The sequence below is a fragment of the Nipponia nippon genome, unplaced genomic scaffold (genome assembly GCF_047370975.1).
Source record: "Nipponia nippon isolate SJK-2023a ecotype South Korea unplaced genomic scaffold, ASM4737097v1 scaffold_4, whole genome shotgun sequence".
NCBI lineage: Eukaryota > Metazoa > Chordata > Aves > Pelecaniformes > Threskiornithidae > Nipponia > Nipponia nippon.
Window position 1 is genome coordinate 67,098,661 of NW_028262358.1, and position 25,840 is coordinate 67,124,500.

The window sequence follows — 25,840 nt, forward strand, 5'->3', positions numbered from 1 at the left end:
TATTCCTTTATCAGCTGTTAATTCAGATAGTTACCATGTATTTCTTTCTGTTGCCATTTTATTGATCACTACAATTAAATCATTGTTGCAAAGAAAATATATTGCATAGTGAAAAAGCGGAGCTTAGCAATTCTGTTCAGTTCTCAGATTCTCTTTCTTTGTGTCTCAGACTTTAACCATGGAGAAGCCACTTGATCATTTATGGCTATGGCTAGGAGGTAGAAAAGGAATATAGACATACATGTTGTAACACACTTAGCTACCAATTATTTTTCAGAATGAGGATGCTGCAGAAAGCAAAACCATATTATTTTACCCTATTGCAGAAACAAATATCAATAAAATACAAACAGAAAAGACTCACAGACAATTTCTGAAACCTTGAGGTTTGAGGAAACAGGAAGATGTTAGAAAACCAATATCTTTAAAAGCTGCAATTTGTGTTATGAGTTTTTATTAAAAAAAAAATATTTTGTCCATGGCACATTATCGCTGTTGTAGTTGTTCCATCAAAACATTAAAACTGCTAGGTTCTGTTCTTACCAGTGTCTATATCTATGCCTTACTTTAAACTTGTTAGTGAAATTAGTTACGGGAATATAATTAGAAGGTGTGCAAGGTTATAAGCACACAGTGAAATTCTCCTGAGTTATGGTGACTTGAATAGCCGAGCTGCAGTAATGACCCATGTGCGCGTGCACAGCATACCCTCTCAGAACTGAGATACCTACCTAAGCAAAAAAACAGCTTAAGCTAGAATGTTTGACCTTGCTTGAGGACAGCCCAGGCAGTAAATGGAAACTCGCTGCAATCCTACTTGTTGATGCACCCATCCTGTTACAGTTTGCAGGATAGGAGCTTAGCTTTTGGGAAGGTTTTGCTGCCTGTTGCCTTTACTAGAAGCAGACCAGGGAGCTTCATAGAAATGAAATCCTAACAGAAATACGTCATTCATGTGGATATTAAGCAGGAAACCTTTTCACAATTGAAATTTCTCTGATGAATGATGTAAGTAAATGGCTAAAAGAGAAAGAAATAAAAGTGGGCAGAGACTGTTAGCACAATATACTGCAGTTGTTAAATGCTTATCATGAGATATTCAGCTGTGCTTGCTATGTGATTCAATGTCTGAGTTTGGAAAGTATATCTTCATGAGATAAAATACTTCATTTTCTACAACTCAAGCTAGATTCAGGAATCTAGCCCATCTCCTGAAGCTGGATTCACTTAGGTGTATACCTATACCCACTTAGGTATATGTGCAGGATAAATAAGAATTTAATGCTTCTAAAAAGCTTTCAGAAGATTCAGCAATGTTTGGTATTCACTTGTCTTCCAATCAGATATTCCAGTGAGAGTGTATTATTTGTTGATTTTATTTCATGCCCATTTATGTTTCATAGTGTGCTCAACATTTAAGAAGCATTAAATATGTCCTAAATAACTATTTAATACAAACTTGAAAAGTAGGCTTCATGGTAGATGATTAACTACTTTCTTGTGGACCATGAAAAATGGATTTTCACTATTTTCAGAAGAACTATAAATAGACACAAGATAAAGTATGAGAAATACTATCCACAATTCAATAAAAAAAGATTCCTGATAAGAGGGATAGCAGATTACATTTTCACAGGCTGTGGGCAGGAATCCTCTATACTTCTCATTCTTAATAATGAACAAATTATATGTGTGGAACTCCCCGAAATGCTCATAGAAAACTGCCAATTTCACTAGTCATTCCTCCTTCATTGACTTTCTCTTGTGGTGCTTAGGATGTTTGTCACCTGAAGGCATCAATGTGACAAAAGGAGAGTTGGAGTAAACAGATCCTGAATCACTGTCATAAAACTCTATCATATAAAATACATCTGATACCGACTTTTAAGTATAAAATATTGGTATGTCCTGCTATAAGAAAGTGTAAATCCAGGGTATACTATCCTTGTGTTCAGGTTTACGCAGAATAAGTCTTATTGAAGAGAGTTATTAAATATTATTTGCTTGTTAAATTTTACTGCCCTGGTCAGTGATCTGTGGTGTCACTGATCTGGAGCCAAATTCTTAAACAAGCCTTAATTGCACAGTCAGCTTTGTGCTTGGAATTTTTGCATCCAAAATTTTGAAAGTTCAGTTGTGATAAAAGAGTTGCTGTTCCCTGTCAGACTGTTAAACGCAATGGCTCGGTTCTGATCGTGAATAAAAGCAGATGCTGCAGAAAAAGACACTAGAGTTCCACGGAGGACCACTGTAGTAGATATTCATTCATTAACAATAAACTTACTTTGTTATACAAAGGTTTTGCCCTTTTTTTTAAAGTTGTATTATCTTCTGATAATTATAGATGGTTTCATTATGCTTATAAATATCGTATCTTATTTCTCCCAGACTGGCCACAGCAACAGCATGTGTTAATGGGTACAAATGCTGTTTATTCATTAAAAATGTTCCCCCACCCATTTCTTCAGAGAAACCATAAGTTACTATGAAAGAAAAGAATAGAAATACATCTTGTACTCAAGAAAAAGAGTTTGATAAGTAGCTGATTAAAATTGGAGGTGCTGTGAGAAATATAGTGAACAATATTTTTTTTTCCCCTTTCCTTCTTCCTAAACTTGTGTTCACTTGGGTACCTTATTCTCATCTCCTTTTGTTTCTTTCTTCCTTCATGAGGTCTCCTGCATATCTGATAGCCATACACCTTGCAGTTAAAACAGTTTGACTTTGACTGGCCCCATTAATTGTGCATGTTAACATATGCAGGTGCACACTTCAGGGAAGGTACTTTTAGTATCTGGCCAACAGGACACGTATATTTTATTCCAATGCCAATCTGAAAACAAAAATCAATGTATTTCTTTTTCTTTTCAGTTCGAAAGGACATAGTTCATATCCTCTCAGATCTAGATGTTGAGGTCAAGGATGTAACAGACTGTTATGATATTAGCTCTTTCCTTCAGCCGCTGTCTTTGGAAGATGTATTTGAGAGAACAAGCAAGGAATTTCCTATGGTTGCTGAGATAATGGAAGGGCCTTCAGGAAGCCAAAAACCTTATAACTTATTGCATACAGGGAAAGAGATCATCATCTACAAAAAGTACCAGGCAACAAGAGTCCTAGCCTCTGAGATCAGAAGTGATTCCCCCAAAAGACATTTTTTAATCCCTATGAGCTACAAAGGAAAATTCAAGAGAAGACCTCGGGAGTTTCCAACTGCCTATGACTTAGAGATAGCAAGAAGTGAAAAGGAACAGCTTCACGTTGTAGCAACTAAAGCCTTTGATTCCCCTCATAAAGAGCTCTTTACGGTTTCAGTCGGAGACCAGTTTCTAGTTCAGCAATGCCAGACTAGTGAAGTTCTGTATGAGGGAAGAAAGAAAGTCATAGACGTTTTAGCTTGTGAACAAATACTAAGTGATACATATAAGAAAGTGCTCCTTCCTATGTACATGGAAGGTGGCTTTGTGGAAGTGATTCATGACAAGAAACAATACCAGCTTTCTGAGATTTGCAAAGAATTTCGTTTGCCTTTTAATGTCAAAGTGTCTGTGAGGGACCTTTCCGTTGAGGAAGATGTCTTGGCTGCCGTGCCTGGTCTGCAGTTTGAAGAAGAAATCACAGACTCCTATTTGCTGATCAGTAACACCAGCAGTCCAGTGGAGAGCTGGGAGATTCCTGTATATCGCTTAAACATGTTGGTCCATTTGCTCAGCAGAGATGTCCAGACAGTTGTACCTCCTGCAACTAAGACAACAGTGGAAGAGATCAGCGAAGAGCAATACTATATGGTGCGAAGATACGAAAACCAAACCCTTCATCCACCACCCAGGCCTCCCAAAAAGCCAACAATACTTGCACCAAAACCTGGTTTTGCAGTACGTAAGCAAGGTGTGTCTGATGTACTACAGGCTCCGAAGGTAAGGTATCACATCTTGTCTTTGAATCTCTTACAATCATAGGCCATGTTCTGTTGGTTTACAGTCTCCGTTTCATTGGTGTATCCTTATGGCATGCACACAGATGGCTCTCAGTTCCCTGTAACAGGCAAATTAGCCATTATAGACAACAATGGCTAAAATCTCCAGTGTGTGTTAATTGATCCATGAAAAACAACGGAACCATGCCGACTCACAGCAGAAAGCTTGGCCGTATAATTTTGCATGGATAATCCTTTACTGCACCACTGAAAAAGTGAAGGGAGAGACTTGAAGTGGCTGTATTTAAATCTTTATTAAGGGCAAGCATATGTTTTCATGATGTAAAGATAATTTTGCTCAGCTGGAAACAGCAGAATTAAATTCACAGAAAGTCAAGTTGTATAGATATTTTTGACTGCATGATTGTGCACTTACCCAAGTGGCAAATAGATTTGGAATAAAAAGGGCAGCCATTTTAGAATAGCTCTTGATGTTAAGAAAAAGTGCTCCTTCCAGGACAATTTTCTTCATGGTTAACCTAAGGCAACGCATTTGTTCATTAATTTTTGTGTCGGGTCTGGCTGAGTTGGAGTTAATATTTTCTTCACAGCAGCCTGTAAGATATTGTGTTTTGGATTTGTGACTAGAACAGTGTTGATAACACCCCAGTGTTTTGGCTGTTGCAGAGCAGTGCACCCACAGTGTCAAGGCCTTCTCTTTTTCCCAGGCTGCTCCCCCAGCAAGTAGGCTGGGGATGAGCAAGGAGTTGGGAGGGGACACAGCCAGGAGAGCTAACCCCAACTCACCAACAGGATATTCCATGACACACAATGCCATGCTCAGCAATAAAAACTGAGGGGGTGGTTGGTCTGGGAAGGTAGTCATAGCTCAGAGACTGTTTGGACATCAGTGTGCTTGTGGGAGGTGGTAAGTGACTGCCTTTGCATCACTGGGTTTTTTTTCCTCTTTCCTTCACTTATTAAACTGTCTTTATCTCAACCCATGAGTGTTCTTGCTTTTGCTCTTACTATCTTCTCTCTTGATGAGGTCATCATGCTGATGTCAGGGGGGGAGTGAGTGAGCAGCTGGGTGGGTGCTTAGCTGCTGGCTGGGGTCAACCCACCACAATTTTCTTGCATATATTGAAAGAATCAAAGAAAGGCACCTTGATGGACTTTAACAAAACAGACTGTCCAGGAGGTATTTAGGTTGCAGTTCCTCTCATGTGCAAATACAAATTCCCCATGGGAGAAGAAGGAAAAAACTTTGGAAATAGTTTCAGGCCTCAGCATTGTGATTGTGCTGCACTTTAAATGCAATGTAACTCATGGAATTGTATTTTGAGGGGTTCAGGGAAAGTTATTTTTTGTGTTGCTATCAAATTAAGGTCCAGGCGTAGCCACTCTGGAAGGGGAGCCATTGTGAGTACCTCTCCTTGCCTGCTGGAGGTGTTCCTCCTCTCAGTGCCAGTTCCAAGACCACACACAGGTCCACAGCTCTACATAGGTCCTGGAAGATGGTTACAACAGACAATAGGAGAAGTGAATGGGTAAGGTGGGTCCCTCAGATAAGGGTAACAGAGCAAAAAGCTGTGTCATTTTCTTCTGTCTTTACTTGTACTGAGAAAACTTCTTCTCTGCTAGTTTGTACAGTGACCCCTGCAGCACCTTAAATAAGCCATCCTCCCAGGCTAGGGAGGATACCTGAGAAACTGATTCCTGGAGCTAACAGGCAAGCTGTCAGCCTGGTACTGGCCTGGGGTACAGAACTGGGAAAAATTCCCTAAAGTTGTGTTTCTGGTAGACCCGTACCTTTGTCAGGAGGACTCAGACCTCCTGCAGTTACTGATGGCTGTGTGTGGAGAGCAACAGGTAGATGCTGACTCTAGACTAGACTCGTGCAGAAGATAATATTTTCCTGAAGTGAGGAGAGAGCAATAAGCGCAGGGGAGGGATGAGCTTTTTTTTTCCTTTGCACATTCATGACTGAGAGTGACCTTAGACTGCAGCTGTCCAGACAAAGAACCACATTTAAGTAGACTGTTCCAGAGGACATTTTTTGTCACATGCTTGTTATAAATAAATAACAAACTGCAGTCAGAATGCTTAGAATTATGCAGATGCATAAATCTCCTTCCCTGGAAAGGTGAAACAAGTAGAGATCCCTTATTCATAAGATTAAACATCCTGAGCTGTAACATAATAGGTTTAAAGTCGCACAGAATGCATTATCTCTTCTATCCCGAGCACTGCGAATCCTCTGAGAGGACATGGATCCTAGCGGACAGGCTCTGCCTCGGCCTCTCTGCCAGCGATGGCAATAGGGGAGACTGCATTTTCTTCTACATGTATCAGGGATGTCTGAGGGTTCAGAAAGCTGGAGATTGTGCTAAACTGATAAATGGCCCTCTTTGCATATTTTGTGACTATGCATAGACTTATTTGCATAAGTAACAGACGAACGTTCTAATGAGCTGAACTTAAGCCTGACAAGGTGGCAGCCTGGAATAAGCTTTATTGCTGCATGAGTTGCCATGCTTCTCCTGCAGGCAGCTCCCTGCTTGGTGCTTAGGGAGCTCTGGCTGCTTGCTGGAGGGTGGTGAATGGCTTCCTTGCCCACCAGTTGAGAAGCTCTGCTTGGCTTGGTGCTCCAGGATTAAATGCTGCTGCTGCACGAGTCCACAGAGAAGTAAGATCCAGCTCTTTTATGCCAATACCTGAGGATGCTCTGTAAGGGTGGGTCACCTCTAGCTACGGCTTGTGCTTTGATCGCCTCTTAGCTCACAGCAAGACTGTGAGGGCAGAAAGGCTCCAGATGTCTCTGTCTGCTGTTCCCTGACCTTGGTAAGGGAATGCTAGGGTCAGGAGCAGGACTATACAGTGTATGTTCCACTGTACTTTTGGTCACGTTAGTCACTGAATTGTGCAAGATTAGCAGCCAGAATGGACTGGAACCTCAGATGAGTGCAAGACCTGCCTCTGCTTGCTGCAGAGACATGGATGTTTGCGCAGTTCAGCAAAGTCCAGAGACAACAGATGAATTCTCAAACATAATATAGCTGCATTAACCAAGCAGTCTGCCCAGTCTCTTCACAGGGCTAATTAAGTTGACTTGGCTCCTGCTGACACAGCTTTCACTTCCAGAGCCTAGGGATCTCTCCTCTCCCCTCCACATTACAGTGCAGGCTTCCCCTTTCCCTCTCATCTGATCATTTTGTTTGGGTAAGAAACATCGAGACCACATATGTTTGCAATTTTGTGTTATTTGCTAACTGAATAAACAAAGACAAACCCCAAGAAAATATATGCAAACTAAACAAATGAAACAAAATGGTATGTATCAAATGATGAAATTAATCTGATATTTCAGATATCAGATATCTATCTAATATCAATATCAAATAGCAGATATCTATCTAATAACCAATATCACCTCTACCCACAAACACCCCCAGCTGAGGACAGTGATGACAAAATGATGGTTGTACCCTTTGCCTAATAGTAAAATGTAGGATACAAATAGTCATTCACAAGAAATCCACATTTTCCTCACTGGAATCATTGGAATAAAGTCCTCAGGGAGCTCTAACTGCCATGTTGAATTAAATAGTTTAAGCCATTCAGTTTCTGATTTGTGAGCTTCTCTAGAAAATGAGAATGACCTAATAAAACCCTAGAAGTTAATGTTGCTGATTTGTGAATGGAGCACCTCACTCTCTTGCCAAGTTGTTCCTGGAGAGAAGTTCCCGTGGGAGGAACCAGTCAGGACCTCACCTCCTTGAAATTAAAATTCTTTTAAAAAGAACAAGCCAGATGTGCCTGTTCTTTCCACAGTTACAAACACCACGGTGAATATAACAAACCAAGTTTTCACTTAGTAACTCCAGAGTAAGGTTTCAGGTGGGGCTCTGAACAAAAAAGACTTGAAATTTTTTTCCTAAGATTTCCTTAGGCTTTTTACCTGCTACCTACTGTTTCCTCCCCTACAAGGGGATTCAAGCAGCAAAAGTTTTTTAGCTTTCTTTTTGCCTATCAGTTCGGCCAGTAAATATCCTACAGATTTAAGAAGGTGTTAATATGTGTCCCTCAATGGCTTTGTTTTAAATTGAAACAATCAAAGGAGAGCCCACACCAAATATTGTTAAGTGCATGTTAATACTGGGGGAACTGTAATCAAGGCATGGAAGGCCACAGTTTAGTTCCAATAATCCTAATACCCCGAGGGCACTAAGTGCACTGCTTAAGGAATTAAAAAAGGCAGTATTTGGTTCCTAATAAACACTAAGAGAGGTTAGCTCCATCCAATGCTATTTTCAGTGGTCTGCTTAGGCATGTATCTAGCCAGAGCAACAGTAGAATCAGTAAAATACTCACCAGCTTCAAGTTAGGATTGCTGCTACATACCTTTATGAATGTGAAACTGGAAAGTGAGTCACAGGCAGTAATCTGCTCACCTCTGGCAAGAAAGCTGAGAGAATTCCAGCTAGGGAAACTGGAATTTAATAAAATAGTAAGTATCAGGGCATGATAGTTAATCGTCATTCTGTGCTGAGGTCCATTATCCTTCAAAAAGTCATTACAGTGTTACGATATCACGAACTTCCTTGCTTTCTTGTTTTTTATTTCAAAATTAAAATGAAAGAAAAATTATCACTTCCATCTGGCTTTGCAGTTCTACAAACTGAACTATCGAAATCTGCCATTAACATGTTTATCGCATCTGTCTTCACAGCAAAATGAAGACTTATCTGGAATTAAATTGATAAGACATAAGCTGCATTTTTCAGCAAATGAGTTTTCCTGCAGCGCCTCCTTTCCTTCCTCCTAACTATTTCTTTTCTGCTTCCAGAGCATTTTTCATGTTTTTAGGGCCTTTATAGAGCAGATTTAACACAAATATTTCTGCTGTGTAGCAAGAAACTAACCTCCCTAAATAAATACGTATTAGAAAGTACATGCAGGACAGCCAGCAAGGAGCAGGTAAGAACACACTTCAGGAATTAATAATCCTTTGGCACTGGAAACAAGGGAGAAAAGTGTGGTTCATTAGCAGATGCAAAAATGTGCATATGCAAATGTAAGAAAGAGGGTTTCTCTCTGACAGGTGCAGCACTGTGGCTGCTGAGGCTGCAGCTGTGCTTCATCTTCCTCTCTTTTTCTCTGTCCCCACTGAAGAGGAGGTTTCTCTCTCCCTGGAGTCTCACCTCTCTCCCCTCCTCCCCATCCAATGTACTGTTTCTCCCTGTCACTTTCCAATAGCTTTGTAAGTCCCCACTAAATAGCTTGGGAAGCCTGGAAGCGCAGCCCTTACAGCTTAATGACCACTCCACATTGTCACTGTGGCCAAGTTCTTGAAGTCTCTCAAAATCTCATCCCCACCACAGCCTCGCCTGGTGAGTCAGGCCCCAAATCCCTCCAGTTCCTCGCGTTGCAGCTTCTCGCTCCTCCGAGCACCATGTTCACACTGTGCCACAGGGTCTGTTTTCTCCTAGCACCCATCCTGTGCCACATGCACCTGATTTCACCCAGACCCACAGGTCTCAGGTCCCCCAGCACCGCACTTGCCACGTGCCCTTCAGCCCCCCCAACTTATATGACCTTGGTTTCCTGGCCCTCTCTACGACTTTCAGACAGGCTTGTCTTGTTTCTTCCCAACGCATTTCTCCTGCTTGATCTTCTCTCATGCAGTGAGCTGAAACCAAGGCCACAGGCATCATCGGTAGGAGCTGCAGGGACATCCCAAGTTACACATGGGTTTTCATCCATGTTTTTGGAGCAGGCTGTAGGTGCTGACAAATGTCAAGCCACTTAATTCTCTTGTAGGTTGGACAGTCGGAGCTGAAGGACCTTGTATTGGTGCTCTGTTGCAGAGATCCTTATAGCTATGTCCATACCTGGTGCCCCATGACCATTTTCTGGGAACACTATATGCATCCTGATACCATGCTGGGCTGAAGCCTGCATGTGTACCATCTCATCTCATGTCCTGGGTTTTTCTTTGAAAGAAACCAAGCAATGCTGGCTAGGGACGCAGTCTAATCTGGATGATAGGGGACAGGACTGCCAGGTACCCTATGGACTCTGTATGAAGCAACAGGAAGGAGTTAGAGGAGCAGGAAACCCTAAAGGCCCGGCTAATAAATGACTGGAGTTTTCCCGATATTCTCAGTATGGAGAGCTGGCATTAAGACCTCATTCTCTTTTAAACAGTGCTAAAAGCTTAAAATTTCCACAGAGGAGCATCAAGTCTGTAGTAGGCACTTACTCTGGATTGACATTACTCTCAAAACCAAAATACAATGGGGAAGACAGCAATGTGCCTGCCAGAAGGACAGGCAGTGGATAATTGCCTGAAAAACTAGCAGGGCAATCTGAGGTGTAAGTCTCATTGCAGAAAGCCATTACTGCTACAGGAAATGCTGATACAGTACATGAAATTAAGGAAGGTACAGATGAACATTTGGATATGCTGACTGATGAAAATGCCAACTGGTTAAAAGCAAATTGCTTAATTTGGAGGTAAAAATGAATTATTTGGAGAACAAAGAGAAAAGAAATATAAAAATAAAATGGATGCCCAGAAGAAATAAAAAATTGGACCACATGAAAATATGGAACCCTTGATAAGAAGAAGAAAAATCCTGCACAGAGTATTTGAGCCAACAGCCATTGATGTCAGTAAGGGAAGAATTGGCTGGCACATGTTTTTCTGTCTTGCAGAACGCACATAACATAACAAAACGCATAACATAACAAAATCACATAATTACGTATAATTATCAAGCAGGACAAAAAATTAAAAAAAAATATCCAAAATTCTAGGAAGTACTAGAATAACTCTCCAAAAATATAATTTGAGGGGGGATCTGAAATGGTTTTCTTTTCAGCTGGGGTTCCAAGCAGCCTGACTTCCCACAACTCTGTTTGCCACACTGCACTCTATCATTTGCCCTTCTCCTCACAGCAAGAAGGTTGGAAAATTAAGTTTGTGGATAGATGGTTAATAAAGTCCTACCTATTATGGCCTGTATTTTGGTCTGTTCAGAAGTCACCAAAGAGTTTTACAGTTTAAACTGGCCAGAGATAATCTACACCACAGTGAATTTCCACAATTCCTGTACTCCTGCAATGCCAGCCTGCAGGACCAGCCGCGACCTGCCTGGAGCTCCCTAGGCTCCCGCAGAGCCAGCTGCTGAAACTCCAGGCAGTTGCCAGGCTCTCTGACTCCATCCCTGCTTAAACACCTTCAGAGACTTTTCTGGGCTCTGAAGGCTAACTGGCAGGAGGTGGCTGATGACTCTGCTAGTAACTCCTTCAGTCTTCAGATCTGTGGGGCTGTTTGCAAACTGCATACTGGGAGTGGGCCTTGGAGTGCTCTAGCCCCCAGATCACACCCAGGAACTGTTTGGGAAAGCGCTAGTTGGCACAGGTTGAAACTGAGCCCAGGGATGTTTACAGGCACTGTTTAATCAACCAGTGTTGATGTAACCTCTGATAAAAAAGAAAAAAAAGAAAACAAGGGTGATCATCAGGGTCACTAAGGTGTTATATGTGGTCAATGTAAAAGAAAGCACTGGCATTTCCCATTTACATTATGCCTGCCTTCATGAAATTCAAGCTTTTGCAGTACTGTCAGAGCTGGGCATCCCAGAACTGAAAGCATCCCAGAAGGTTGGGATTATGCTTTGAAATATGTTGCTCCATGAAATGAAATGAGACAGTTGCTCTCAGTGGGACAGCAGAGTCAAATCCCAAAGGACCTGTAGGCATGACTCACATTTTCCAGATAGTCCTTGCAGTGAGGAATTGAGTGATTATCAGGGATCAGTGTGCTGCAGAGAAACTCAGCAAATCCATTAAAATTTGTAAAGGCAGTCCATGTCCTGGTCTTTCCCTCTCTGCTTTTTGAATTTATTAGTCCATAGACATGACATAAAAAGCATGGTGATAATAAAATGAATTGTGAAGTTTATCAATTATTATATGAGGGAGCTTTTAAAGGCTGAAAAACAATGTATTTAATGTCTATACTGAGAAAATTAATTCTCCTCCTTTATAGATAGAGGTGTATAATTTACACTGAACTTTGTCAAGGTATTTAACAGCATTATGTTCTTGTTCTACCTCAGGACACGAAAAAATTTTACTGGTAAATACTTTAAATGGCATTATGTTGTGATGCTGTGGCTCAGATTTTCCTCCCATGGGTTTCTTTTTCTCTTTTCTTTTTTTAATAGAAAGTAACAAGGGGTTTGAGGAGGCACGGGGTATTTCATTCTGTTGTGATTTCTGTGGTGCCACTGAAAAATCAGAGCAAGAATCTCGGGCTTGCAATGACTGTAGGCAGTGGCTTGTATCAATGATCCACCAGAATGACTGTGGTGGAGCCTAGTAGAGTATCACTTGCTAGGAGTCTCTGGAGAAAAAAAGGAAAAGAAAGAAGCCTCTTTGCTAGTTTGTGGCATGCCATGCACCACCCTGATGGACAACATTGTGGCTAAAGACCACATAAACCCTGCAGTAAATTGGGCTGTAGATTAGCTAGAGTTGAAATCTGATTAATAAAACAGAACAAGTCTATTCCCAATGTATCGCTTTTTAAAAAACTTTAAATTTAGGAGTCTTTGAAAAAGTAAATAATATTTTATGTGTGAAATGAAGAAACTATCTGGAAGCTACTTTTACCAATCCATCTGTTTTACATAAATGGAATATGCATGTTCTGCAGTATTAATGAGGAAAAGAGTGGCTGAGTGTGCTTGTGAATTGCTCTCATTTGAAGGGAGACGTGCCAAGCAACTGAACAACAGCTTTACAAGAAAATTCTGGCCATGCGAGGAGTGGGGTTTGTGGGAGCTCAGTAGGTCTGGTTTATATTCCCACTTCTGTCACATGCTGCTTCAGTGACACCAGACAAATCACATAAATATCATTGCCTCAAGATACATGAAGAAGTTGCCGCGTGTGAAGAGACCGTGTGGATTTACAGCTCATTAGTTACTTTATATGGATGCTTAAATCTCAGGTAAATGCAAGATACATTACCTTGCTTTCAGTAAGGGTCAGAGCTACCTCACATTTACTCTGGAGCAATAACCACACAGACAGTTGCCATGGAGTAGTTAATGAGCTGTAAATCCACGCTCATTTACTTGGTGGCAACTTGTTCATGTAGCTGTCTCTTCTGTCTATGAAATGGGACACAATGCTTCATTTTCCCATCTTGGATATTTATAGAGACAAGCATCATTTTTGCATGTATGCAGCATTTTGTGCATTGGCTACCACAATAGGAACAACAGTAACAACATAAAAATAACAACAATGAAATTCCTGAACACTAATACATTTTAACTTTGTTTAAAAATTTTCAAATGACTGTTAATTTACAGAAGAGATGCAAAAAGCAAGTTACGCTTGTCTAGGACAGCTGTTTTCTGAAGTGTGGATATCTGAAAGAGGAAGAAACAAGAAAGAAGTGTGAACTTGCCCCATTTAACATCATTGCAAGGTGTTAACCTGGAGGCTCACTAACACCTTGAAAGCTTGGTCTTTTGTTAACAACTTCATGGTTTATTCTTAGACTAGACATCAGCCTTTGTGCTTGCCTTCAGCGTCTGCTGTGGTATATCCAGTGTCTCAAGCCTTGTCTTCACCTGGCGGCTTACAGAAGGTACCAGTTAGTTTCCAGACATGAAAGGTTATGGATGGAAACTCAGACACTTCTCAGAATGCCTCCATAAATTTCCCCAGTTTGTGGGACTTCGACGGATGAAAACATTAAACTAAAAGTTGAGTGTTAAAGGTTAGTTTGTGCAAGCGTGCAAAGTGTCAGCAAGGGGAAAAAATGAGACAAGAAATTGCTACAGTATGGGTTATGTATATTTTTTTATTGATAGAACATATTTGGATAAAAAGCAGTGGGATGTAACTGATGATGTATAAACGAATGCTGGACTGAAAAGCCATTTTTTGAAGTCAACCCCAGCACATAGCTTTTACAGCCAAATCATTTATACTACTTGCAGTGATGGAGCAGCACCACCATTTGGATGGAAGAGCAGATTAAGGTGGTAGGCTAGGAAACTGAAATTGAGAACTAGTGAAACAGAAAAATGGGATATCCAGTTATTTTCTATCAAACTGTGAAATGGGAAGGGAAAGCAGAGTTTATGTAGGATGGAGGGAATTGCATTTTTGTTATAAATAGGCTTTTTTGAGGGGGAAGATTTTTCTTTCTAAATATGTTCCTTTCCCCTTATGAATATCCTAATTCATAACTATCTTGCCCTCGTTGTCTCTCACATAAAAATGAATAGTAGCATACTGTAAAAGAAATCTGCTCCGCTTGAAACACACACAATGATTTTAAAATGTGTACATACATGGTGGTTAACATGAAATATCTGCTGTTTATCTGCTGCTTTGCACCTCACTGAACAGAGATGGACAGTAGAGGTCTTGGTTTGCCTCCTACTTATACTCCATATCATCAACCTCTGACGATGTGAACACCCAGGTTACAAACCTCCTACACTACTGATATTCCTTCTCTGTTCTCATGGTTCAAGAAATAAAAGTGTGGATGCAAAAATATGGAAGCTAGGAGGAAAACAGAAACTAAGTCCTTAAACAGCAGGCTTAGATTTTGCATAAGGCTTTTCATTAGTTTGCATCTTCAGAAAACACAGAGATAAAATCTTCTCATTAAATATTGAAACCATTTCTGCCCCATATGAACATCTGAATGTGAGAGATCTCCCTCTACCCTCCAAAATGGAAAGTAAACCTTCTTATGAATGTTATGAGTTATTGAATAATAATATGCCAGTGGTCTGATGCTGCTATTGTTGAATCTAAATGAAAAACCTTATTAATCATGGATTTGACAGCTCATTCAGTTATAATAATGTTTCCTGTCAATCCAAGCTCTCATTATAATTGGATCTTACTTAGAAAGAAAGATGCTCCATTGACTGCTCAGATGGAGGAAAATACAGGTTTGAAAATGAAAATATCAGTCTGAATTCTGTTTCCAGGGAGCCTGCTTATGCATGTACAAGTTGGATAACACTTTAATGCTTGCTGTGTGTCACATTTGGACATTGCTATAAGATTCTCTCACTGACTAGACACCAGCTCTAGAGTCATGACAGTGAAAGTGAAAGCAGGAAGAGTAAACGAAACTTCTTCTCGGGGATGCTGGTATATCATCACTACGACCTAGTTGCAAAGAATTAGCTGAAATAGGTGGCTTGTCTACATAGAGAAGTGTGGTACGCTGTGAATTTACAGTTAGTTTGGTTTTCCGCATGGCCTCTTTTGTGGTCACTCAGTATGCAGAAAGTATTAGCTATTTCACGTGGCGTTGAGAGAGGATTAAGTTACTTCAAACGAAGGCAATTTAGTGTGCTGTAGGAGTGTTTACAAAGAGAGTTAGTGGCAAGGAACCATAAATTCATTCCCTAACTTACTGCATGCTATCTTTATAAACAAGGCCAGTGACAGGACAAGCAACTGAGGTGGTTATAAAGGCAGACGAATATTCAGGCTGAGACTAAAAGCAGTTAGAAAAGCATCTCAAATAAATGTCATTTAGAAGAGACTCTGTGGCCAAAATCTATAAATTGCATATTGGAGGCCCCAATTCCATAGGTGTAACAGAGGGAGGTGGTACGTTTCCATGCAGGCCACAGTTTGTTAAGGACACAGAAGCCACAGGGTAAGTATGCCTTAGACTCAACTTAAAAAAAAAGGTTGTACAGAAAGCATTTTTCTAGGGCACCTGAAATGATAATTACCAGAAAGTGTTCTTGTTCACTGCTAAACCAATGTGGTTACAATAAATGGGAACTTAAAGTAGCTTTCTAATGAGTAGTAGAATGCCAGCAAACATAGAGACACCAAATTGTTTTTACTGCCTTGCAGGACAAGTAGCAAATAATCTGGCAACATCAGGCCTAGGTACAGATCAGAAAATGGTTGTGAACTAGGAAAGAAACTTGTCATTTATATATATGAATAGTAAGCACTCCCTACAATAAGTCATAGAGGAGCCTGAAGAGGTAATTTTTGATGCAACTTGTTTTGAGGAACACAGAAGTTGGAAAAAATCACCAATCTGCTCTGGCAGAAAATAAAGAGAGGCAAAGAATCTGATGGGAAGCTGTTGCAGATGGTGTAAAGAGTATGGCAAGTCCTTTTGCAGCTCTCATTTTGGGAATGCGTGTGCCTGATTGATTAGCTGATGGGCAAGCAAATTTATGTCAACTTCAAGCAGCCCCCAGCCCTCCTTCAAAACACATAGCTTAGGCTCACCAGCGTGCTGGGATATCAGAGCCATGAGTATTTGTAGTAATGGCAGTGAATGCTTTCTTATTATGTCCCAAGAGCTTTTTATTCATGCCATGACCTACAAATGTAGTGGGGCTAGAAGGCAAGTAGTCCCAACTGCAACAAAGCCAGTCTTCCTCAGTATATTTCTTGAGAAAAGTCTTCCTAAGAAACGAAATGATAGGAAGAAGTAATATTCTGATGCAGAATTAGAATGATTTTGTGGTAAACTAAACATTCAATAATGCTGTTAACATCTAGTAGGCTTTGTGTGTGAAAATCATAAAATTAATTTAATTATTTAATTCTCAGTTTTCACCCAAAACCTAGCCAAAATGTAGAAATATCTAGTATTATGTGAATTAATATGCCATTCTTGGAGCTTCGTGTGCAGTGATAGATGAGATATCTATTTTTCAGAGTACACATGAACTGTATCTTGTAAGGCTTGTGTAAGTTTAATTTAATGGCATTCTTTGCATGAGTGTAACGGCTTACTGTTTGTGTGCTTGACCCTATTGCAGATATACACACTGGGAAGAAGAGAGCAAGCAATCTTTTCTCCCTCAGTGGCTCAGCCAGGTGAGGCACAGAAGGGAGAACAGGCTGCAACCCATACCAGAATTTAGTAGCCGTACTGAGACAATACACCTTCTTCTATTATTTGTCTTCAATCATTGCAGCTCAGCGCTATCTTTTAGTTTGCTTTGTGCCAAGCAGAGACAACTTAGTCTTCACTGAGATTACAGTGCCTGAGAGAAATAAGGACAAAGCTAAGAGTGAAAGTGCTGCAAATGTGAACAGGAATAAAATTCCAAGACAAAGTGAAAAGTGCTTGTTTTGTTTTTGTTGTTGTGCATTCATTTTTGCAGTTTTATGCATGAGTAGCTGACTGATTTCTCATCTCTGAATGAATAAATAAAAGTCAAGATTTGTTTCAGATGAAGGGTTGATATCAAAGGGGATTTCTTGTATCATTAAAGTGCAAAGATCATCCAGTCATAGACCAGAAATCATCATATGCCTCTACAGCCACTCACGTAGTGTAAATTTGTGGAGGTTATGCAACAGTTTGTAAAGTGCCTATTAGCATAAAAACCCCATAAAATTTGCCATGGAACTATGTAATTTGTATGGTGGAATAACATTTCAAACAGTACTTTTCACAATATAGAACTTGATCAGCAGCTGTTGAATGCATAAAATTAATATTTATATTCATGGGATATCTGTGAAAAGGTCAAGTAGGAGACATTTTAATCCATGTTTTCAATTTGTGGCTATATGTTTAGAGCAATAAATCATAGCAGCTTGCAAAAATAACAACAGCAAAAATAATATATGACTCCCAAATTTCTACAGACTGTAGATTAAACTGATTTGTTTTTCCTGAGCACCTAAACACATTTTCTTTAATTGTTGGTTGTGATCTCTTATGTAATTACAAAAAGAGATTTGATACCTAACAGCATAAAACATTATGCTAACAATTTCAAGTTAACGGGAACTTCCAGCTTATTTCAAAAGACACATTGCCAAGCACTGCCATCATATTTTTCATAACTTTTTCAAATGTAAATACATTTTCGAATGTACAAATGTAATTTGTATTTACAATTTTCAAATGTAAATACAATTTTTCACCCTGATGGTGAGTACAACAGAGTTGTAATAACATGACAGTCCACAACACTAAGCTGTTGATTTAAAAAAAATCCTTTGGAAATGTTTTACGTAGTTATACATTATATGCACCCCTAACAAAAATGTCGTGCTTGGGTTTCTCTCAACATCTAGTGTCGTTCAGATGTAACCACAAAGAAACCTCTCCTCCGGTAAGAAAACGCCTGTCAGAGCATCTCGTTTTTCTAGCTGACGCCGTTCATTAGGCAGTGCCAAATGGTTTCCTTTCTGAAACCCATACTACGAGTGCTCTTTCAACTGCTCTACTGTTTGTCTCGCTGCTCAGCTGTGACTGCATTTTGACACCTATGTTCAGTCTTAGGCTGTCTGTGCTTGGATAGATGGATCTTATGGGACACATGTAGACTTGGTTTAAGGAAATACAGCTCCATTCGCTGTAATGGAATTGAAACTTCTTCCAAGAAGTGCGAATTTGGAAGATTTGTTTTGGGAGAGGAAGATGGCACATGTGTTTCTTCAGAGCTGTGCCAGCATGCTGCACTGACTGATGGGCTGGGACAGCCCGGCTCCAGAGAAATGTGCCTTTGCTTAGGTGGCCGTATGCGTGCTACGTCTCTAAGCTCCCATTATGGCCTGTACGGTCAGCGGCACCTAGAAAGCCAAGTAGACACTTTGCGGTTAGCTGCATCGCTTTTTAACTGTATTGATGAGGTTTCCTGACTGTAGTCAGAGCAAGGACATGTGGAGCATGTAGATAGGTACATGTAGCTATGTACATTTTTGTGCCTTGATTTGGAGTTGAACTCCACCCATGCTGTAGTAATTAACCCAAACTGAATGATAAGCGTCTCTTTTTTACTATAGAGCTATGATTAGTGCATTTGCATAGGGAAAGGATCACCACATTATGGCTGCTGGTATGCATGAGGCCCATCAGCAGTTCAGGCAAAGCCCTGATACCATGGCTGTGTTGACTTGGACACTGCAGGCCTGTGAGGGTACAAGATCTGAGGGATGAAGTGCAACCCTGGTTCAGAAGGAAGTGCTTCGGCAGGGAAGGATGAGGCTTAGGTGTCCCTGTGTCACCCAGGAACCTACAACACACCCACCTGTAGAGGAAAAATCACATTCTCAGAGGGCTGTTTTCATCCCCAGCCTACGAGCTGCTCTAGTGGCTTGCCCTTTTGGCTCTCCCAGTTATGTGGCATGTGTCTTAGTCTCTCAGCTTTGTTCAGGAGTCTCATGGGGTCTGGAAGTTTGGCTATATGCATATTGAGGATGAAGTTCATTCCTGCACAGAAGCAGGCATAAACATAATTTAATTTACAAGTAGATCCTCAAAATAAAGGTTTGAGGATCCATGCTTTCCTGTTGTACACATTTCATTCCTACTGAAGTGAGAAGGTCTTCAGGAAAAATGTAGAAGTAAACATTTAATGGAATTACTTAGTAGGGCTGGAAAAAAACTGTGTTTCTCAGATTTGTTTTCCTTAAATAAAACTAAATATTGTCATGCCAATTCTCTCTGGACAAAGAGATAAAATAAGAATTCAAATGTAAGCTAGTCCTCCTGTTTCCACAGCTCTTGCAATGCCAGTAATTGAAGGGCACACTGGATTGTAGGATGTCTAACAAGTGCTTGTTTTCATCCACCACTTTGCTTTTGTAGCATTTTTATAACAGCAACTAGGGGAACAAATAAGAAGATCCACGCATGTTTCAAAGGCATAAGAAACACTGACCACTCAGAAGTGACAGTTGTGGCTTTTTCCCTTCAAAATCTTATTTAAAACATGTTGTGTTTGCTTAGTGGTCAAATATTTGTTTGAAGTTTTGAAATTCTTGAAGAGTGTCCTTTGCTCTCTGCAAACATGCACACACACAATAAGTCAGAAAAGATGAAAAGTGTTTATTTTGACAGTCTAAGCCTATAGCATGCCCCATGCTTTTCTTACAACAAGATGAATAATAGGGATTTCTGAAGACTTTATCTTCACTGCCGGTGCAGATGTAAAGTACCAGCTTGAATTACAAAAACAATTCCAGTAAGTTTTTAATACCTTTGTTGTGGCAAAGAACACTTTGATTACATGAATTTACATTTGAAAAATTCATTTACATTGGAAGAAATGTGTATCATTTGTACTTCTGCCATAAATTTTGATTCCTATATATTGAAATATTGCACGTCAATGTGTCTGTTCAGATTCTATTTCAGGTATAAGAGAGTATCCATCTGTCATGGTTCTCCATTCCTCACTGGTACATAAACAATAAAAATTTGCTAAAATTCTGCTCAACACATATAGGGATGTATAACTGAATAGGTCCTCTCCCTCTCCTTTTCCTTCTCCCTCTCTCTCTCCCTCTCCTTCCTCACTGGATATTGCCAAATGTAGCATGACAGAAGTAAAAAATTTTTGAGCTTTCCTTTTCTTTTTGAATATTATCAATCCATTTCATTCATGCTTATTACACAAGCATCGCACTGTATTGAACTTCTGTCCTAGATAATTTTCAATGGCAGATAAAAGAAATCATCCAAAGAACAATTTTGTACTGAAATTCTTTTTTTCTTCAGTATTTAATAAATGTGTCCCTAGCTACTAATTGCACAGGGTCCATATTTTCATTAATAGGTGTAATAAAGTAAATTTATTTCTCTTTCATGTTACTTTATGATGGCTATTTCACTAACATTTATTTTTCATCTGGAAGACATATGTGAATAGATTTAATTTATAGAGAATTATGATTTACAAAACACCACACCATATTGTGAACCCTCGCCTAAAGTCTAGTAAGTTAGGCTTTTCTATTAACTTACCTGAAATGGTTATAGCTTACAGACTGAGATAACCTTAGACAAAACTTTTTTTAAAATCTGAGTGGATTATCTACTGATATACAACCACTAAGAACATTTTTGTGCACCTATCATTGCATTACATTTAAAAGCTTGTTCAGTTAAGGAAAGGTGCCACCTCTACACTTTCAAACAACACTATTGTGGAGAAAGAAATCAAACCCAGAAAAAGCACACTTTTTCATGTTAGAATTTGATTCACTTCTGCCTAGTCTAATAATAAATGCAATATTCATCTGTAAAAAAGTTTTTTGGCCACTTAGCCTGTGCCCTACACTTTAAAATAAATGAGGTGATATAAAATCCCCATTTAATAAATTGATCAGTCTGGGAAAACACCACTGTCGTTCAACTTGCAGAACATGACTGATGAGTAAAATGTTCCTAGTGAAGCATATTCAGTAGAAGTTCAGAGGATGAAGCACTTGCTAATGCCTCTGTTCAGAGCACTACCTAGTCTCCTACTACCACAATCTTTTTTCTCGTTATATAATTAAATGTATATTTTTAACATCACATACTTCTTGCTTTTTTGATTTACTTTTTGTGGGCCCATTTGTATATATTCTTTGAGAAGAGAGAATGCATCAGCAGTATTTCGAAATAAATGGAATTAACAGTGAGGAAACAGGAGCATAGTTGTTGGCTTCCCGGCATTCCCAAGGAACATTTCACAAGTGAACTGTCCTGATGCACGTCAGCAGGTAAAAGTACCATTACCTAATGTCTCCTGAGAAGAAAAAAAAAAAAAGCAATATTGTATCACCTTTGAAGGACCATCAATGTATCACTGAAATATGAATAGCCCAGTTGTAGTCCCTCTGTTTGAAGGGATCATAACCGGTTGCAATAAAGTACAGATGTTTTGGCTCCAAGGCAATGCTGAATGCAGCCATGTCGTTGAGTCCAATGATGCTGATGGATAGTGTCTCGGATTCTCTTCTCTAAGAGTTTAGAGGCACGATTCCTTCTGGCTATAATTTGTACCACTTTAATTTTTTTTTGGACAAGGCTTTAAATTCCATTACAGCAAAAATTAATTTTTTACCACTCTTTTGTGACTGATATGCATTCAGGCAGGAGGTTACACCCCATGTGTGGATACTAACAGCACATACCAGTGGCGTGAGGAGCGTGCTCATGCCTACTCTACTGCTTGTTATTCCTCTTTAGAAAGATTTAAGTTCTCTACCAAGGGACCTGAAAACTCAGAGAATACATTGGCTCTGACTATAATTAGTAGTCAAGGAATTTTTTTGCTTTAAATGTGAACATATCTAATTTTTATGACCATTTTCCCTGCTGGCTTCTGTGGCCTTTAAAGCCAAAATTGCAGGAGTTTTATGTAAGCAGCCTAGAAGCCTTGATTATAGAATTCCCTTGTTCTACATGGCTTATCCCTGTTTTTCCTCTTCTTGAGAGCTGAAAGGCCTGTTCCTATCACTTTATGAATCTATATATGGATTCTCCAGATCTACTAATGTTGTAAAATCATGGAGTCACTGGAAATGTTCAGAGGATTAATAATTTAAATAAAAACAATCAGGACTGAGTTGGTGTTTTATAGTCAAAAAATGTCTTTTCCCCATACTATTTCCCCTTCTGGTGCATAAATAATTCCTCTAGCATTAGTGGAGCTATGTTAATTTATACACACAGAGGACTCGGTCTCAAAAGTCTAATTTAGATGACAACACTGAAGTGCAAGGACTAGCCATTTTTATTTGTATGTAAAGTACCAGGCACTCAAGTAGTGGTGTGTCATTAAATAATTTCTAGAAAATAAATTGCAGTTTAAAAGGCTTGCTCTTGGGTGAAATTATATCTTTTTGTATGACTTAAGACAGATGCAATGAGCTAACTTGAACAGCTCCTCTTCGCTTCCCTAATTTTGTTCTCTCTCCTATCTCCCACCTCTCCTCTGCTAAGCATGCCTTCTTCACTACATCTGACTGAAATAAATACATCCTTGGATGGTAGCTCTTGTACTTCATTGCAGTGTTCCCTCTGTTCTGAAGGGCCTTGGTAAAAAATGAGGTAGTAGGGAATAAAAGTGGTCGATGTCAGCTATAGCTCCTGGGGCAGCTAAAAGTTAGATGATAAGAAGACTGTTTTAAGCTATCAAAGCTCCCTCTTTCTCAGCCGTAAATTTTTTGTTGCACAGCACAGAATTTCGCCCTAAGGTTTTTGACTGAATAGTAACGAATTTGACAACAGTCTCACCTGGACACTGGACATGTAACCATTAATGGGGCACTTAATTTCAGAGGAACCATGCAATTAAGAAAGCTGACGTGCTTCTACTTTTCAAGTCTCACGTTAGTAATTTTGTAAAGGCTGTGCTCTGGTTTTGGCGGTCAGTTTTCTTGTCTGCATTAATTGCTGGAGTATTTGCCTTCATGGTACCTGAGGCATGCTTCCATGTAGCCCTGGTCCAGCTCTGATGCTGCCATTCTTGCACATTAACCTTTCCTTCTGACAAAATTAATTTGGAGTCAACAGGACAGCCATGTACATAAGTAAGTGCTGCTAATCATGAGAGGGCTGCCTTGTTTGCAAACAGTGAAGAAGAGATGATCCTTGCTGAAAGAGCTTGCCATCTGAAAAAAAAAATTTGCAGAAAAAAACTGTATCAAAGTTAAGGCTGGTGTTATAGTTGATGTAACTGAAATGGAAAGCGTATGTGGCCTGTAAAGACATTATGGGCAGTGGGGGAAGCTATGAACTGATCCTATTGCTTACTAGTATTTAATTCTGTGCCCGTCATTTAATCTCGATATTCATCAATGCTTACCTGCCTTACAGCCCAGTGGAATACAGTGTACTGCATTCTGCTTTCTATTTTGTGTAAGTCAGGTCCCTGCAGTGTCTCAGATAACACTGTGAGCCGGTTGGTAATTATTGTCATGGTGACCAGAATACACGGTGAACCCTCACAAAAGGCGACTCTGTCTTAAGGGATCAGTTTTATGTTTTCTCAGAGGTTTTAATATATTGGGGTTCAGACACACTTCTGCAAGGACACGGATTTTTGATAACAGACAAGTCAGTTGCTGGAGACAGGATTCTTTCAATTGTATGTACAGAGATGAAAACAGTTTTCTTTATTGGCAGACTACATTTAAATCAACTCATCTTTGCACCTTCAACCATAACTTAGTGGAAGTTTTCTGACCTCAGACCTCTGCTTCATTTAGAAGGTTTCCAGCATTCTGTATTCAAAATATGTATAGTTTATAAATATATAAATATTTGTTTGTGCATGTGTCTATTTTGTCAAGACAAATGAACTAAGGCAAGCTTGATTTTTTTTTCCACATTTTTCATGTTAGTATTGGCTATACAAGAGGACCGTATAAGGGTAATATGAAAAGAGATGAGAACAAAAGACTACTGCTAGCTCTAAGAATCCTGGGGAGGTATTTAATACTATTGCAGCTGTCTGTAGCTTCAGTTACTAGGCAGCTGGAGGGCTTCTCACACCTGGGGACTTGCCTTGGCCAATCACTGGAAAATAAGAGTGGGATATCTGGATGAGATTGAATTCCACTAGGAAATAGTGTAATGGTAACGATCCCTTGCATGGATATTTACAGTCATTGTATCACCTACAGGCCCATGTGGAGGGAGGGTCTTGGGGTCTCTGAGCTCTGCAGAAACACGCAGTAAGTGGCAGTCCCAGTAGACATCCTTATGCTCTAAAAAGATGGAGAACGCATGGCAGAGGGAACAGACAGCAGATGACTTGCCTGCAGTCACTCAGCAGGTTAGTGGCTAGGTTTCTTGGCTAGCAGACCTGTTTTGTCCTGAACTAAATCTCTGGACAGGAATTTTTCTCTGCAGTTTTTGGGGAGAAAAATAGACTGAGATCCCAGATAAAAAGTTTATCAAACCATCAGCCTACAAAATTCATTCACAAAAACTGTTGTATTTTTTAAGTCAACAGTTTGTTGTTCAGGTTGAATTAATGCTGTCCTTGGAAGGATGCACTTGTCATGAAGGTGTAATTTGTCCCTATACATCTACATCAAAGCCAAGTGAGGAGTTGTGTGTTAGAATAGCCTTGTGAAATACTATTAGGTATTATCTTTGCAAAATTATTCTGAAGTAGTTGGAGATCATCACCAGATGGCTCTTTCATGAATGACGCTCACTTTTGTACTGATAGCAGGAATAAATTTGCCACCTTGTTCTCCTGGAAGCCCCTGCTCTTCCTCTCTTTATGGTGGAAAGTTGAAATATAGGCAGGTAAGAAGAAATCCTGGAGCAAGTTACTACTGTATTCAGTTCTTCTGTGGAGTAAAATCCTCAGGAGATCCGTTTGTGACAATGATGTGTGCTACAACAGTTTCCCTGGCCCAGAACATTAAATTCCACCATGGCCATGAAAGAGCTGAAGTCAGAGGACTGCCTGAAATAAAGGATTTTGGTCAGGAATGAAATAAATGCTTTTAAAATGGTAATTTTAGAAGGAAATATTTGAGATGGGCAAAAAAAGGTTATTTTAACAAAGGGTAAAGTCTACTGTCCCGTACCACTGCTTTAAATCCTTAAATGACTTTGCAGCCATTGATAATGAGCAACAGTGAGAAAGCGTGTGGCTCCATTCCTGCCTCTATGCGTTATCTGTTAAAATCTGATCAGTTGTTGAAGAACAGTACTGGGGCTTGGCCACCCTCTTGATTTTGTGCCTCTGTAATGCTACCATGTTCAGTAAAGTAGCATGTGCCTACACTGGAAATCCGCTATGGACCTTTGATTTTGCTTTGTCTTCCACTTAGGGCTGTGAACTAATAATTACCAAGGGAAAGGAGAAAGATACTGGTTGATTTTATTAAATGTCCATGAGATACATTTCTAACAAATAATAATCAACTAAATCAACCTTTTCATCTATAAGAAGAAAAACATCACTGATCCTGATGTATTTACTTGAACCAGGGTTGATTTCCCTACTTTTATCACTAGCAAGACAAAAGTAGCCATCAGGAGCAAGAGATGTGCAAGACTCCGGAAGAAAACAGAGTATATTAATGAAATGTACTCAGCAGAGAGCCTATTATGGTATCTGTCCTCTCTCC

General features: G+C 39.7%; 1 protein-coding gene across 2 annotated transcripts in view; it reads left to right on the plus strand.

Moving 5' to 3' along the window:
- THEMIS (thymocyte selection associated) overlaps positions 1–25,840 on the plus strand; it is an 82,766-nt gene that overhangs the window by 24,133 nt on the left and 32,793 nt on the right. For both annotated transcript variants that reach the window (XM_087775654.1, XM_087775655.1), the window contains exon 4: positions 2,872–3,917. In XM_087775654.1, the coding sequence (XP_087631780.1) occupies positions 2,872–3,917 (1,046 nt within the window). The remainder of the gene's footprint in view (positions 1–2,871; positions 3,918–25,840) is intronic.